The following is a 15,847-nucleotide window of genomic DNA, read 5'->3' as shown; positions in this document are numbered from 1 at the left end:
TGGATTCTGATTTGTCTGAGCTCATCACTGGGTGTATCTGGACTGGGATTCGATCTTAGGTGTGTGAGCCCACCAGTATGACATCACCTGTATGGGCCAATCATCTGCAGAAAGCGCATTCCTTGTATACACCTTCCTTGTGTATGTGTGGCTGCAGACGATTGGCCCATAAAGGTGACATCATACTGGTGGGCTCACACATAATTTGGGCCCAGAAGATTAGGATCTGAATTTATGTGTGAGCCCAACAGTATGATGCCACCTGTATGGGCCAATCATCTGCAGCCGCACATACACAAGGAAGGTGTATACATACAAGGAATGTTCTTTCCGCAGATGATTGGCCCCTACAGGTGACATCATACTGGTGGGCTCACACAAATTCAGATCCTAATCTGGGCTCATCGGGAGGCGTGCATAGGGCCCATGGACCTCAACTGTTTTCTCTGTGTACTCTTATGTTGATCTTTATGGGTCAATGAACGTAAAAGCTGAAAGCAGGCTGTGCCCCCAGCAGCCAATCAAGTGTTAGCTAATATTTTATAACTTTTTTTTTTAATAAAAGTATGAAGCTTGGGGGTGTGATTGGCTGTGTCCCTCCAGAGTGTGACAGTAAACAGCCCCCTCCGATCAGAACCTCACACTGCCCCCCCTCCTGGCACTGGAGCGATGTTACAAGTCCCAACAAGTCACCAAACAGGAAGGAGAGCTCAGAAACAATGCGGACAACTTTGTCCCGGGGCTCAGGAGGTTAGTACGGGCGATCAGCACAGCCACGACTCCCACACCGGACTAAGGTAGGTGGGCAGACGAACGAGGAGCGCTGTGTACATACTTTGTGTCGGCTTCTCCCATGATGATCACTGTGTGCTCCTCAGCCTGACCATGTACACCACAAGATGGCAGCATCTTCATGTCCTATGAGCCGGGAAGGGAAGGAGGCGCTCCCTCCTCCGTGTCATCGCACCGGAAGCAGAGCTGGACGAGGGGCGGGGCATCCTCTAGTGCTGAGCTGTCACACATCCTGTCCGTACTCCTCCGCTCTGCACAATGCCGGTAGGTGAGGCGCCCTATGGGCAGGATATGAGGGGGTCCTTGTACCAGGGGAGGGTGGGGGATCTGTATACTGAGCTTCTCATTGCTCCTCCATTACACCTGATACTGAAAGAGGAACGACTCTTATTTCTCTAATAAGTCAGCAGCTACTAAGCCTGTTCCACTTCCAGCTGGCTTTTATTCTACAAAGCCTGGAGATCCAGCGCTGTCTTCACCCTAGCTGCTTCTTCGGGTCCCTCTTGCTGCCATCTTGGCTTTGGTAAACCCAGCTGGTGAGACGCACTCTGTGTTTACACCAGTCCGGATTTGAGATTGCGCTTCTTCAGTGCAATTTCAAAGCTGCCAATCCGTGCAGTTTGGATGTGCGATTTTATTGCGGCTTGTAACTTCATTTAACCACTTAAGCCATTTGGTAGGCCAAAGACCAGAGTGTCTTTTTTTTTTTTTTTTGTGGTTTGGCTCTGCGTTGCTTTAACTGACAATTGTGCGGTCATGCAACGTGGCTCCCAAACAAAGTTGATGTCCTTTTTTTTCCCCCACAAATAGAGCTTTCTTTTGGTGGTACTTGATCACCTCTGCGGTTTTTATTTTTTGCGCTATAAACAAAAAAATAGCGCCAATTTTGGAAAAAATAAAAAATGCTTTTTGCGATAATAAATATCCCCAAAGAATTGATAAAAAAACTAAATTTTTCATCAGTTTATGCTACATATTTTTGTTAAAAAAAATCACAAGCGTTTAGTTTGCGCAAAAGTTATAGCGTCTACAAAATAGGGGATAGTGTTATGTAATTTTTATTAATTAATTTTTTTTTTTTTCTGTGACTGCGACATTATGACACACAGATTGGACACTTTTGGCGCCATTTATACAGCAATCAGTGCAATAAAAAATGCATTGATTACTGTGTAAATGTGACTGGTAGTGAAGGGGTTAACCACTAGGTGGCACTGTAGGGCTTAAGTGTGGCCTAGGGAGTTATTGTAACTATGTTGGGGAGAGGCTATGTGTGACATGACACTGATCACTAGGGATGAGCTCAGGCGTGTTGGCATGCAGAGCCCGCCAGGAAGTCGGCACAGCTCTGCACTAATCACAGGCAGTGAGACATTGTCCGATCTCTGCAGCCGCACATCAGGGCAATGTCTCATTGCCTGTGATTAGCGCAGAGCTGCGCCGACTTCCTGGCGGGCTCTGCATGCCAACACGCCTGAGCTCATCCTTACTGATCACCACTTCCGATTACAGGGAGCTGTGATCAGTGTCCTGTCACTAGGTAGAATGGGGAAATGCTTGTTTACATTAGCATTTCCCCATTCCTCCTCTCTGAGACGATCGTGGTTATCCCTACGGACATCGATTAAGCGGGACCCACGATCACACTCACGGAGGTCGCGCCCGTAAACCGCTTCTTAAAGGGCAACATACAGGTACATTAATCTGCCTGTACGTGCCCTTCTGCTGAAGTATATCGGCGTGAGCCGATTGGCAAGTGGTTAAAGGGGTTGTAAACCTTCGTGTTTTTTCACCTTAATGCATCCTATGAATTAAGGTGAAAAAACAACTGGCAGTGACCAGTCCCACATTTTACTTACCTCAACCCTGGAACCTGACCAGGCGGGGACGTGCAGTCTCTCTGCCCTGGGTTCTCGGCTTTTGATTGGATAGATAGCAGTGCAGCCATTGGCTCCTGGTGTGATCAATCAAATCCAATGACATGGGGGCGTGAGGAGAGGGAGAGAATGCCTGTTCAGAACGGAACGCATCTGCAAATCAGATGTGTTCCTATTGAAGAATATGTGCCTGCAATTCGCACTGCACTGCCTAGAAAAGCACACGTTTTTTAGGCAGTGCGGAGTGAGAATGCAACAGACATATGTGAAGCAGACTGATTTGAAAGTAATGGATTTTAAATTGTTCTGGAAATTGGATGCGGTGTAAGACGCATCCAGTTCGCATAGATGTGAACCCAGCTTAAAAGTCCCTGTGACAATTTGACCAGTTTCATTGCTGCAAATAGGGTGTGACACAAATTGCATTGGTGTGAATGAGGGCTCACTTCGCAGATGGTTTGTATTGTAAAATCTGTTTTTATATCTGTCCAGCTGGGATCACGTACATGCGGTGTAGGACACGGCATGTGATCGCATTCCTATTCAGATCACATGCGATTCTTTTGTGTGTAGGCACATTCATTTTGTATGGGCTCAATTCGCACCGTACCGCTCAAAAAAGGTGTAGGCCCATGTGATCCAATTCTTGCAATTTCATTGTGTTTTGCTACCTGTTTTGGGGTGTCATTAATTTAATATTGACACCAGTGGCAGAACGCGGGAACAGAGTGCGATTTCAGTGCAGTGCGGGAAACGTTCACCATTCGCTGAATTCCCTGCACAGGTATATATATGTGTGAAGTGAGGCTTACATCTGTCTATGAATGTTCGGTATGGACATGCATACTTCACAAATGGAAAATCGCATAAACGCAGTGCGATTTCAGTGCTGTGCAGGCAATGCTCAGAATTCGCTGTGTTTCCTGCACTGTATATATGTGAAGTGAGGCTTACATCTGTTAATGAATCTGTTATGGCTATGCAGACTTCACCGGTGGCAGATTGCATGAACAGAGTACGAGTTCAGTGTGGTGCGGGAAACTCTCAGTATATATACCAGTGTTCATCAACTCTGTCCTCAGGACCCACTAAGAGGCCAAGTTTTTTATGTATTACCTTGGGGAGATGTAGACTAGAATACTGCAGTCACTGGGCAGAAAATGATATCACCTGTGATGTATTTCAGTTATCTTGCAAACCTGGCCTGTTAGTGGGCCCTGAGGACAGGGTTGATGACCACTGGTATATACTGTGCGGGAAATGCTGCAAATATGTGAACTGGGGCTTACATCTGTCTATGAATGTCCGTTCCAGATATGCAGACTTCACATCTGTAATGGAGATTTATGGATAGATGCAAAACGGATTTTATAAACCATCTGTGAATTTACTGGTGATTGGCAAGCCTGACACACTACACTTCAAGGTCCTACAGTCTCCTGGGACGTGTTATATCTGGGGGAACTTCTGCTATTATCTCCTAGGCAAGAAAAGCAGGAGTGGTTGCAGGAACCTTTCAGAAATAGATCCCCTCTTCCAGAAAAAAAAAAATATATATATATATATGTGTGTGTGTGTGTGTGTGTGTGTTCCGCTTTAAAGTAGAACTAAGGGCAAAACCTTTTTTTTTTTTTTTTTTTTTTTTTTGGATAGAGAGGGTTATAAGCCCTGTCAGTGTTTCTTTTTTGCCATCAGTGTCCCATCTGAGAGATTTCACTTCCTGTCCCATAACCACAACAGGAAGTGAGAGAAAAATCCCCCCTCCCCAAAACGTGAGGAAATCCCAGAACTGGTCTCCCTATTAGACTATTTTCCCTCTATTACTGTTGTGAGGAAACCCACATTTTGGGATTCTCTTTTGGGGATGCAGCAGCTACCCAAACACATCTGGTTCCAGTATGACAGTGTACATTCAGGGACATGCAGCCAGCTGTCATATTGGGACCAGCTTCCATGTCCCAGTAGACGTGAATGGGACTGCCTGTGTGGTACACCTATGCCACACACAGGTTCACATAAAACTTATGCAATCCCAAAAGCAAACTTATTATAGTGCAGCTCACCAGTCTATAGATGTGGTGGCTAATTATTATTTTTTCCTCCTTTATTTAATCTGGTGATCCAGCCAGTAACACACTTCCTGTCCTAGGGTGACAACATTCACAAATTATGGAAGGATCTATGGTTGCTCTCGATCTCCTTTTTGTTTATCTCTGTTATGTGTGGACATGGAAATAAGGCATCGTGTACTCCGGACATTTAGCCCTTATGCCTGAGATTCTAGTGTTTTGGTGTGAGCAGAAGGCACAGGTACACCGTTAAGACCCACTGCTGACGGCATGCCAAAGTTTATGAGAGTCTGAAAATGTGACAGCTGGATGCTGTAGGGTTGTATACACTCAGGTATAAGGCTCCTTTCACACTTATTCAACTCTAAAGTTGCACCCGCTTTGGAGTGTGACTTTGATGTAACTTTGGATGGGTTTTTGCCTATTCTATTTTAACAGATTTTTTTTTTTTTTTTTATTGCTATTTACCTTTATACTTTTAAAAATTCCTTGTATCTTTCACTTTCTGTGTTAAGAAGTAGGCTTTGGATATGTTTGTTTTATAATTCGCCCTTTCTGTACTGTGCTGACAGATCTCATTATTAGTTTTAAACTAAAGCCGGGTACACATAAACCAGCGGGTTGCGCAAATAAAAACTGACAGCTCTGGTCATGCAAGGTTAGTTCAGTTACTCCCCCTTTGCTGAGCTTTTGTGTTGTGATAGGGCTGCCCCCCCCCCCGCCAGAACAGTCCGGTCAGAGCTCTCTACCATTGGCTGAGAGCGCTGATCGGGAGTCGGTCGGCTGCGGGTTTTCCCGTATGCACCTCCAACAGAAGCTGGCCAAGAGGTCGGCTTCTGTCGGACAGACCGACATACACACGGTCGTTGTCCCGTCATTTGGCCCATATGTACGGGGCTTAAATGTGCACACTGTCCTAAGAAAAGAAAGGCAAGAAATTCCATACCTTTTAATCCAGCAGTCATCTTAAGAGTTCCGCCTGCAAATAAAAAAATTAAGAGCAATGGAACCGTTCTAATTCGAGCAACTCAAATCGCTCCGACTTAGGCCCCTTTCACACCAACGTCCCGTTCAGGCCCGCCTGTCAGTTTTTCAGGCGGACCTGAACGGGTGCTCCATAGAGCTCTATGGAGCGTCGGATGTCAGCGGTGACATGTCCGCTGACATCCGACCCGCTCCGATCCGAAAAAGTGTGACGGAGGAAAAAGCTATTTTTCCATCCGTCTGCGGATCGGATCGGGTGACGACGGGCACTGCGGTCCGTCGTCATCCGATCTCCCATAGGGGAGAGCGGCGCTGTGACAGGTCCGTCCCTGCACAGTGTGCGGAGACAGACCTGTCATCTCCCTGCTCAGCGGGGATCGGCGGAGTGATCCCCGCTGAGCAAACGGACATCCACGGGGCGGATCAGAACTGATCCGCCCCGTGTGAAAGGACCCTTAGAAAAAGGTTCCTAAGCTACTTGGGAGTGACTTCAGAACGTCTTGCATTGACTTCTATTACAGAAGACGTTTGCAAGCCGCGCTGAAGTCACGCTGTGTCGGGCGACATTGAAGCTGCCTCAGTGTGAACCAAGACTAATGGCCTGTACACACCATCTGAAAATTGGATGGAAAATACCGCTTTTGAAGCGATCGTACGATAATCTAATTGTTAGCACAGAGTTTTCGAGAGCCGATCATGACAATTATCGGATAAACACGAAAATTTTTCTTGTACAATACCAGATCGTACGATTTTCGTTTAATCAGTGCATATGTATATGTGTATCTTTTATGTGTCAACACTGAATAAATGACACTTTGCTAGAATGTAAAGTAGTGAGTGTATAGCGGTGTAGTTTTGCTATCCCCCTCAAAATAACTCAGCGCACAGCCATTAAAGAGGAAGTAAACCCTGATGGGTTTACTTCCTCTTTGATTACCTGCAAAGGTAAAGCATAATGGACTACTATGCATCGCATGGTAGTCCATTATGTGTCACTTACCTGACACAGGAGCCAGCGAAGTCACCGCTGTCCCCTGTAGTTCCGAGCGTCCATCTTCTTGGTGGGTCTCCGTGGGTCTTGCTGCTCCGGCGCTGTGATTCGCCAGAGCAGCGATGACGTCACTCCCGTGCATGTGCACGGGAGCTGACACTCGCAGCATATCACCGTGATCTGCGGCTTACCCAGTGCGCCTGCGCGCCGCTCTCTACGGCGCATGCGCCGTAGACAGCGGTGCCTGTCTTCAGGTAAATATCTCCTAAACCGTATAGGTTTAGGAGATATTTCTTGGACCTACAGGTAAGCCTTAATCTAGGCTTACCTGTAGGTCAAAGTGGTTTGTAAGGGTTTACAACCACTTTAATATCTAAACCGCTGGCAACAAAAGTGAGTACTGCTACTTTTAATAAACACGTCCTCACCCGTTCCACGGTCCAGTGATGTGTCAGCCCGAAGCCTCGCTCCTCTCCCTCTCCTTTCTGCGGTACTGCCATTGTAAGTGTGGGAACCCAGCTGTGACAGCTTGGGTGTGAGTGGCGCTGCGCCTTCTTAGTGGCCGGGCAATCTTCTGAGACCTGTGATGTGTCCCAGAAGACTGCAGGGACGGAGAGAGGAGGAGTCCCCTAGGTGCCCGAGTGGAAGCGGGAGCTGGGTACTCCCTGTATGACAGGGACTCCTTTTTCTACCTTTTGCTCAGCCTCTTGTTCTAGCAGCTAGAGTATAACATTATGTAAAAGTCCAGGGGGGCAACCAAGTATCAGTAGGCCTGCTTGCTTTAAGGGAATAAGGGCTGCTATAGCTGAAACTACACGGACCAGCTTTATTCTATGACCATCTGTACAGGATAGGGTTGCGCCGATACTAGTATCGGTGCCGATACCGAGTGTTTGCACAAGTATCGGTACTCGTGCAAATGTACCGATACTTTCAGGCTCGGCTCTTTGAGCTGTCAGTGGTTCTCCCCAGTGTTAAACAAGTCTGTTATTTGGAGCTGTCAAATAAAAAATAAAAAAAAAGCAGCCGGAAATGTTTATTAACAACATTACTCAGCCCCAAAACACTAAAATAAAAAGAGACATTGTTTCTTTTTGTATATTTCTGTTTCTTCATCTGCAGATCATAGGGATAAACAAATGTTCCTCTGTTTAACCCCTTAATACCCCTTAATTTACTCTAATCAGCCTTGATTAACTTCCTATTCTCCTCCATTTAATTATTTTCCTGCTTTTTTTTTTTTCTTTTCACTTCTATTTTATAAACGATTAAAACTTTTTCTTTGTTTGCTTTGTTAGTGAATATATATATTTTCACATTGAAAAAGCGCTAAATAAAAAAAAAAAAAAAAAAAAAAAAAAAAAAAAATCAATTTATTTAATTTGTAAATAACTTTTCAATGCTTTGTACTATTGCTGACAGCTGAAGTTAAAAAAAAAACGGTTGCAGTAGGTATCGGTAATTGGTATCGGCGAGTACTAAAAAAAAGTATCAGTACTTTTTGCTCATTGTAAAAAAAAAAAAAAAAGGTATTGGTGCATTCCTAGTACAGGAGGGAGCATTGCAGACATTTATTAAAGCAGTTGTGTAATAATCATTGCGTAACTTTTGTGTGCAAGCACGTTTGCGTGATTTTTTTTATTTTTTTTATTTTTATTATTTTTTTTTGCATCCGTTTTGCGACCAAAGCAACAGATTTAGTTCTGCATGATTGTGCAGCCAAATAGCCACTGCCTGCCTATTTACTCTTCTGCTGCAAATGCAAGCAGTTCTTTCTCCTCCCTCCTCCTCCGCAGGTGCCTTTTTGTTTTTACAACACAAGACATGGTCCCCCCCCCCCATTTATAAAAACGCAGGGTCGCACAGAGACCTTCAGAGTAGTGCAGGAAAATGCAGCTGTTTTTCAGACCTCCTTTTTTTTTATTTATTTATTTTTTTTTTTTTTTATGCACAAAAATTCTGCTCTCTTCACAAGTGTGAACCTGCGCTAAGATGCGACAGATAAGCAACCACACTTATTAAAGTGGTAGTTAGACCCCTTTCACACTGGGGCGGTTTTCAGGTGCTAAACGCCTCCCATTCATTGAAGTGGGTCTTTTCACACTCAGGCGGTGTGCTTGCGGGGCGTTATGAAAAGTCCTGCAAGCAGCATCTTTGGGACGGGTTGGGAGCTTTTGTATTTAGCGCCCAGAAAGCCCTGCTTGTGGCAGAAAAGCACCGCTAAAACAGCGCCACAAAAACTAGCAGCTCTTTAGTGCTAACACTCGGCGATGCCAGTGTGGAATTACTCTAAAGCCTTTTTTTTTTTTCACTTGTACCTACAGGTAAGCCTATAATAAGGATTGCCTGTAGGTACTGTGACTATCTCCTAAACTTGCACTGTTTAGGAGATATTCACACTGCATGCAGCCAGTGATGTCACCAGCACATGCGCTCTGAAGGGGCCACATACCCGTCCCTTGTTCCGTGCTGCAGAGGCCTGGCTAGGCCAATCAGACTGGCGGAGCACTCCAACACAGAAGGAAGACCAGGTGAAGATGGAAGCGGTGACAGCGTGCCGCTGGAGAGCTTCATTCTAAGGTAAGAATTTCATAATGTGCTAGTATGCAATACATACTAGCATATTATGCCATTGTTTTGCAGGTGTTATAATATTTTTAATTTTTTTTAAAGGATGCGGTTTACTACTGCTTTAAAGCTGGCCATAGATGGAGCTGTCTTCTTTACTGCGACAGTGGGTTGTCCCTGCGGAACTGGCTGAGATTTCAACAGTCTATGGCCGGCATAAGACTGTATTGATAAGTGCCCCAATCCCCCCCCATCCAACCCCCCCGGGCTCACATCACTAGTGTTGCCGAACAGCTTTTCTAGGAGAAAGTATAAGAAACCTTTTTTAAAAAAAACCGCATGCACAGCATATTAAAGCTCCCTGTGTCCTTAATGCTTTCTTGTGTTTCAATTAACTGTGACGGAAGTTCAAGCTTCTGTTTTGGAATTCAGAATGTGGGTCAGCGGACAGGAAGCAGGCAGGATATCAGACAGTAGTGAAAAATGCATGGCAGGGCAAAGCCAGACGAAGCCGCAGACAAGGTACAGTTTTCCGAAAAGCCACAGCCGTGTGTTTTTTTCATGGAAACCGGATCTTCATCAAGACAAAATAGACGATAAAGTGAAAGATCAAACCCCCTCCTGACTAGCCGCTATAATAAAATAGCGAGCCGGTACACCTTTTATTTATGATGTCATGCATCTTATGATGTGCAGCCCTATAGCGCAGCAGCATTAGGTGCATCACTAAGTTGTGTGCATAACTTACAAAATCTTTCAACAGATAAAATAGTTGCTACGAATACGTTTTAGTCGTGTACTTTTTTTTCTGTTTCACAGAAGTTGCCCTTTAATAACACTTTGATGAATAAGAGTTTCTACATCAGCTTCAGGGTAATTGCACAAACCACTCTACGTTATCGCGTTAATGAGCGTGGATCTGCTGCACGTAGACTGAACATAGGAAAGCGTGAACTTTAGTTCCAGTGTCCTTTAAACTTATTCTGATGCAGAACAAATGTTTATTTAACCACATCAATAACCGGCACTTTCGCCACCTTCCTTCCCAGACCAATTTTCAGCTTTCAGCGCTCTCGCACCTTCAATGACTATTGCGCTGTCATGCTACACTGTACCCAAATGAAATTTTTATCATTTTGTTCGCACAAATAGAGCTTTATTTTGGTGGTATTTATTTGCGACTCCGTTAATTTTTATTTTTTATTTTTGGCAATATAAGCGAAAAGAGCGGAAATTTGGAAAAAAAAACTATATTTTCTTCTTTCTATTTTAAAAGAAATCCAATAAAATCGAATTTTGTAAAAAATTTAAGCCAAAATGTATTCTGCTACATGTTTTTGGTAAAAAAAAAAAGAAATTGCGTTAAGTGTATAATAATTGGTTTGTGTGATCACGGACATATGTACGCAAATGATCATGTACATATGTGTGCAGATAATCATTGGGACATGTGATTTTAGTGGGACATGTGGGGAACGTGTGTTTTTATGTTTTGGGGACATGTGTGTTTACATTAGGTTGGTGATCAGTGAGTAAAAAGCTGTAAAAAACAGTTCATACTCACTGTTCACCAGCCGGCTGCAGCGATCTGCTCTCCTCTCCTCACCGACAACTGTGTGAGGAGAGCCGATTGCCTAGCAGCTGGCTCTGTGTTTACATCACATGACGGCTGTGATTGGACACGGCCGTCATGTGATCAGGAGGGCCAATCACAGAGCCCTCCTGCCGATCGGAGATGCGCCATGTCCGGGTGACTCAATAGAAATGCAAGGCAAAGTGTGTGTGTGTGTGTGTGTGTGTGTGTGGTGTGTTTGTTGTTGTTGTTTTTTATTTATTTTTTTTTTTTTTAATACGTGATCACATGACTTCTATTCTTCTCTGCTTCATAACATTCTTGGAGAGCTAGAAGTGAAGACTGCATAGAGACATGTCAGCAAGATCGGAGGCATGGCAGTACACTGATCTTACCAGTGAGTGGCAGTGCAGGGGAGTGTGCCAACACAAGTATGACTATAGGACAGTGCTCCCAAGTAAAATACAATGAAGCAAAATGACTACTCTGGGATGAATGTGCTTACTAGCCTAGCGTGGTCAGTTTGAAATAGGAAAGGGAAAGGACTGGCAGGATCACCATGGAGCAATGCAAAGAGAATAGAATACATTTTCATACGTGTCTGTGTTACAATGTACTTGTATCAGGAAACGGGCATTTGGGGGTACCATACACTTTAAATGTAGGATTAAAACTAAAGCTGGCCATACACCTTGTATCTGAATGTGCAATCTCTATATTCTCCTTTTTATCTACCGAACTACTCCATCTAAACAGTACATTACATTTTTATCTAGTCAGGTAGGCTCTTGTTCTGCAAAGCTGTTCTAAAGATCTCAAAGGATTGTTTAATCAGAATGCGGGGAGTATGGCCAGGTTTTTCTATACAACTCACCCTAAAATGAACCTTAAAGAGGTTGTAAACTTGTAGCTACAGGTAAGACTATAATAAAGCCATCCTGTAGGTACTATGAATATTTTCTTAAACCTGCATGGCTTAAGAGATATCCACACCTCATACAGCCGGTGATGTCACTGGCGCATTAGCTCTGAAAGGACAATATACCCATGCCTTCCCTTCAGAGCTCTGGGTCGTGGTCCGTGACTCCCACGCAATGAATACTAGCACATTATGCCTTTACTTTGCAGGGCTTTTTTTAAAATAGAGAGAAGATTTTACATGGTTTACCATATAGTCAAAGCTTTTTTGGCTGTAATTTTTCTATGGCTCACAGGAGTGCAGTTCCTGTGTGCTAAAGCCCGCTGTCAGCTGACAATACAGAGCCGGTTAAGGCTCTGAAAATGTCCACACCATACAGCCAGGATCCACTCAGAAGCCTGGACCGGCAGCTAGCTCAGCCTCTCAGCGAGCCACTAAGAGCCTGAGTCAGCCCCTTCCGCCCCCTCCACAGCCCAACACTCCAGCGAGGGCTGGAGGGGCCAGAGAAGAGAGCCGGGGGCTGACAGCTAATGGCTCTCTGCTAACTAAAGGCTGAGAACTGAGCGATCGGTTCTCAGTCTTAGTAGTGGCAGGCACAGATGCAGCATAGGACCTATGCTGCATTCACGTAGGTGAGTAATGTTATATATAATATAATATAATTTTATTTTTTCTTCATGAAACCTATTCTTCTCTTTTAAGTTCCAATAGCAATAGTGACCCTTTCCATTGGCCATGCAGGAAAAAGTAAAACGGTCACCTAACCACTTTCCTCCTTACCTACTTAAAAGCATAAACTCCCCTTGCTCCCCAACCCCAAGTAACAGCACTTCAGCCAATAAGTAGGGACCTAGCAAAGTCCCATGCAGGTAAAGGAAAGGCTTACTTTTAAAGGATAAGTTCTACTTTGGAATATGTTACATGTTCCACCCGTTTTTGGGGTGGGACATGTAACCTCTTCCAGCATCTGCACCTTCTCCCCGCTCTGCAGGCTCCCTAGAAAAAAATAATTAAATGTGTGTTTATTATTTATTCAAATTATGAACTTAGGCTTTAAAGCCCAACCCTAGTCCTCTCCCAGAAATTTCAGTAGTTTTATTTATTTTTTCTCTGCTTACATTTTTTGGGGTTCCTGCTTATAATGAACTTTGGAGCCAAAGATGGGGGGACAGGGATGTGCCAAATGACACTGAGATGCTGCTTGGGAGACAATGTATAAGAGGTAAATGTTGTGTGTGTGTGTGGGGGGGGGGGGGGGGGGATCATTGTGCGTGTTTTCATTTATTTTTTATCAAAATTATTGTGTGTATGGAAATTCTGTTTTCATCAAATCTAGAAAGGATTATCCACTTGCACACTGAATCATGCAAGGAGAAATACATACCAGAGTGTATATAATCTTTTCTTGTTTCTTTTTCTACTTTCAGAAAAAGGAGTTTTTTGTGGACATGACCTGTGAAGGTTGCTCAAATGCCGTGACGCGGGTTCTCTCTCGACTTCCAGGTAACAGTATTGTCATTCTGTTAAAGTTTGCATTGTTCACCCATACCTTGCTCTTCAGGTATATGCTGGTGTGTTGAGCAACCTGTCGGAGTCTTGTATTTCATGGTGATATCACTACTTACCACTCCTGCCATAGTTCCTGACTCAATGCCAACCCACAGTGGTGTTTGTGTCTTTCTACATGCCTTAGGATGTTCCTACCCCTGCTACCACATTCTTCTTTAAGGCAGAATCAGGGTCACAACCTTGTAGTTTGCATATTTTAAATATCAGTGTGCAAGCTCCCATGTTTCTATCATGACAGATTCCCTTTAATAGTTCATGGCCCGGTACAGATTACACATAGACGCAGATTAAAATGTAAAAATGAGAATGTTTCTGCATTTGCAATGTTCATTATTTTATAATAGTGCAGGGAGGAATGGAGTTCAAACCAGCCAGAAACATGCTTAAAACTGCCTGTAATTGTTGCTGTGTGAAGAACCTATGAATCCAAAGATGTATGGGAAAAAAATTAGTAGTGCCAATCAAAATGTTTCTTCGTAAAACTTTAAAAGGACAAGTCAACGTGTTTTTAAGGGTTCTGCCCGACCACTTTCTTCAGGACTCAGAATTGCTGTGAATTTCTTTTTAGCTGCTGGGGCCTGCTTATAACCTTTTATATCTGAGACCATCCAATTTTTTTACCAGCAGTTTGTAGCCCTGATGAGAGAGAACACTGTAACCCTCCCAAATGCCTTTTCATGTTTTTATGATGGAATAAATTCTTCATGGCCTCTACATTTTGTCTGATCCTCTTTTGGTACTTCTCAGATTTCATCTGCAGACCCCCAGAGGTCTTTGTTGCCAACCAAAGACTTAGAAATCATAAAATGTAATATGTAGATCTTATATAAAAATCCAGGCTAGAGCTTCTTTTATTGTGCAAGATATCAGAAACTACGCAGCATAGAAATTTTTCTTGTTCCAGATTCTGGAACAGTGTGTCCTTGGGAGACAAGTATGCAGATTAGCACCAGAGCCAGGATGAAGGTAGGCATGGCTCTGTAGCAGTAGGTTTCTTTATATGCCAACTGGACCCCTTGTACACTTCAGTATGGTTTATATTTTGACTATTACATTTGGACTCAGAATTTTCTTCCTCTGTCTCTCACATAGACGTATGATGACCTATTTCATAATCCTCCTCCTTCCCCTTCCCTTTTCTTTTTTTCCTCTTTCCTTTCCTTCTCTCCTATATAACGGGCAGATTTGCATTGGTGTTTCCCTTACCGGCATTGTATAATAAACTTTCCTTCATCCCCTACCACTTTTTTCAGTTGCCGGGAGCAAGAAACATGCCTATAGAGGAGCGTGTGACTCGCTCACTGTGATGGTGCTGGGCCAAGCTACAAGCACCAATGCTGTCAGATGGGTAAAGTCCATAACCCTGTATATGCTACTCCATGCTTGAGCAACTCATAGCTTACAAAGGGCAGTTTCCCATTCCCCTGCAGCTACACAGTGGTGGGTGAAAGAAGAAAAGAGGAGTATGTGATGTTGAGGAGGAGATTAAAATGAACCAGTTGCAAAGATATCACAGAATAAGCTGATTTATACCTAATCTGCTCATATTTGGGGCGTTTTTGACACATCCATTACCCCCAAGGCTGTAAAATATTTCTTTATATATTATATAGATGACAAGTACTATATGGTCAAATGAGGGTACAGCACACAAATGTGATATATTGACCTTTCTTATTGCCCCCTGCACAATTCTGTATTTTTACATGGGTGATTACCAGCCACCAGATTTGCCCATGCTTCCCTCCGTTCAGCATAGTCACAGCAGTGATGGATGATTTCTGACTTGTTGCGGAACAGTGGTGGTGGGAGGGTTAATAACATTTTCAAATTACTTTCCACCAAGGCTAGTGTTTCTCTGAAATGTTCCAAGCTCTGCTTTTGTCCCTGTTCCCTGGCTTTTAAATCTCTTTTCTGAGCCATGAAGCTGTTTGTTCAGTTAGTAATCAGGACAAGCAAACATTGAGAACACAAGTAAATATCCGAGACCAGAGCTCTTCATTATACTGGTGGATATTGACCCATACGGAAGTTTGCTGATCACAGAAGGCTGGAGCAGTAAAGTAGAGGATAATGTATAGCTGCTACTTTTCCATTTGTTGTATAGGAAACTAAAATCTGAATTCTGCCTAATAGAAAAGCAGATTATGTGAGCAAGGGCTAGAAGCTGTACTTGGATTTTATTATTGTCTGAATCTTTGTGGTGAAGTCCTAGAAAAGGGGTTCCTAAAGCCCCCCTCTACCAGGGATCACTCACAGTATGTACCCTTTTTTTGGGTTGAATGATGCTGGGCAGAGAATCTGGCTTTACAGGGATAGGCAGTGAAGGGAACCAAAACATTCTTTGCCCTTATCCCAAAGCTTGGGTAACCTGCAAATGGCCCACATCCAAAATTGCACAATATCGAACCCAGACTTTTTATGAATATTTTTTCTTGGGTCTTTTTGGAAATTAATAACATCATCCTTTGCTGAATCTAGAGACCTGTTCCAATATACTAT

At 43.6% G+C, this 15,847-nt stretch overlaps 2 protein-coding genes across 3 annotated transcripts in view; one reads left to right on the top strand and one right to left on the bottom strand.

Moving 5' to 3' along the window:
* Window positions 1–980, bottom strand: part of G3BP1 (G3BP stress granule assembly factor 1) — a 93,724-nt gene extending 92,744 nt beyond the window's left edge. The window contains exon 1 of the mRNA XM_077468341.1: window positions 836–980. Within this exon, the coding sequence (XP_077324467.1) occupies window positions 836–915 (80 nt within the window). The 5' untranslated portion in view covers window positions 916–980. The remainder of the gene's footprint in view (window positions 1–835) is intronic.
* The window catches only part of ATOX1 (antioxidant 1 copper chaperone), a 33,306-nt gene continuing 18,113 nt past the window's right edge, over window positions 655–15,847 (top strand). The window contains exons 1-2 of one of the 2 annotated variants that reach the window (XM_077468343.1): window positions 655–750; window positions 13,204–13,279. In XM_077468343.1, the coding sequence (XP_077324469.1) occupies window positions 670–750; window positions 13,204–13,279 (157 nt within the window). In that variant the 5' untranslated portion in view covers window positions 655–669. Of the gene's footprint in view, window positions 751–921; window positions 1,057–13,203; window positions 13,280–15,847 lie in introns of those variants that run through there. The other variant, XM_077468344.1, reaches the window with a different exon arrangement.

Source organism: Lithobates pipiens, unplaced genomic scaffold (assembly GCF_037356315.1).
Source record: "Lithobates pipiens isolate NorthernLeopardFrog02 unplaced genomic scaffold, aLitPip1_a1.2 Scaffold_8, whole genome shotgun sequence".
NCBI lineage: Eukaryota > Metazoa > Chordata > Amphibia > Anura > Ranidae > Lithobates > Lithobates pipiens.
This window is presented reverse-complemented; position numbering and strand designations above follow the sequence as displayed.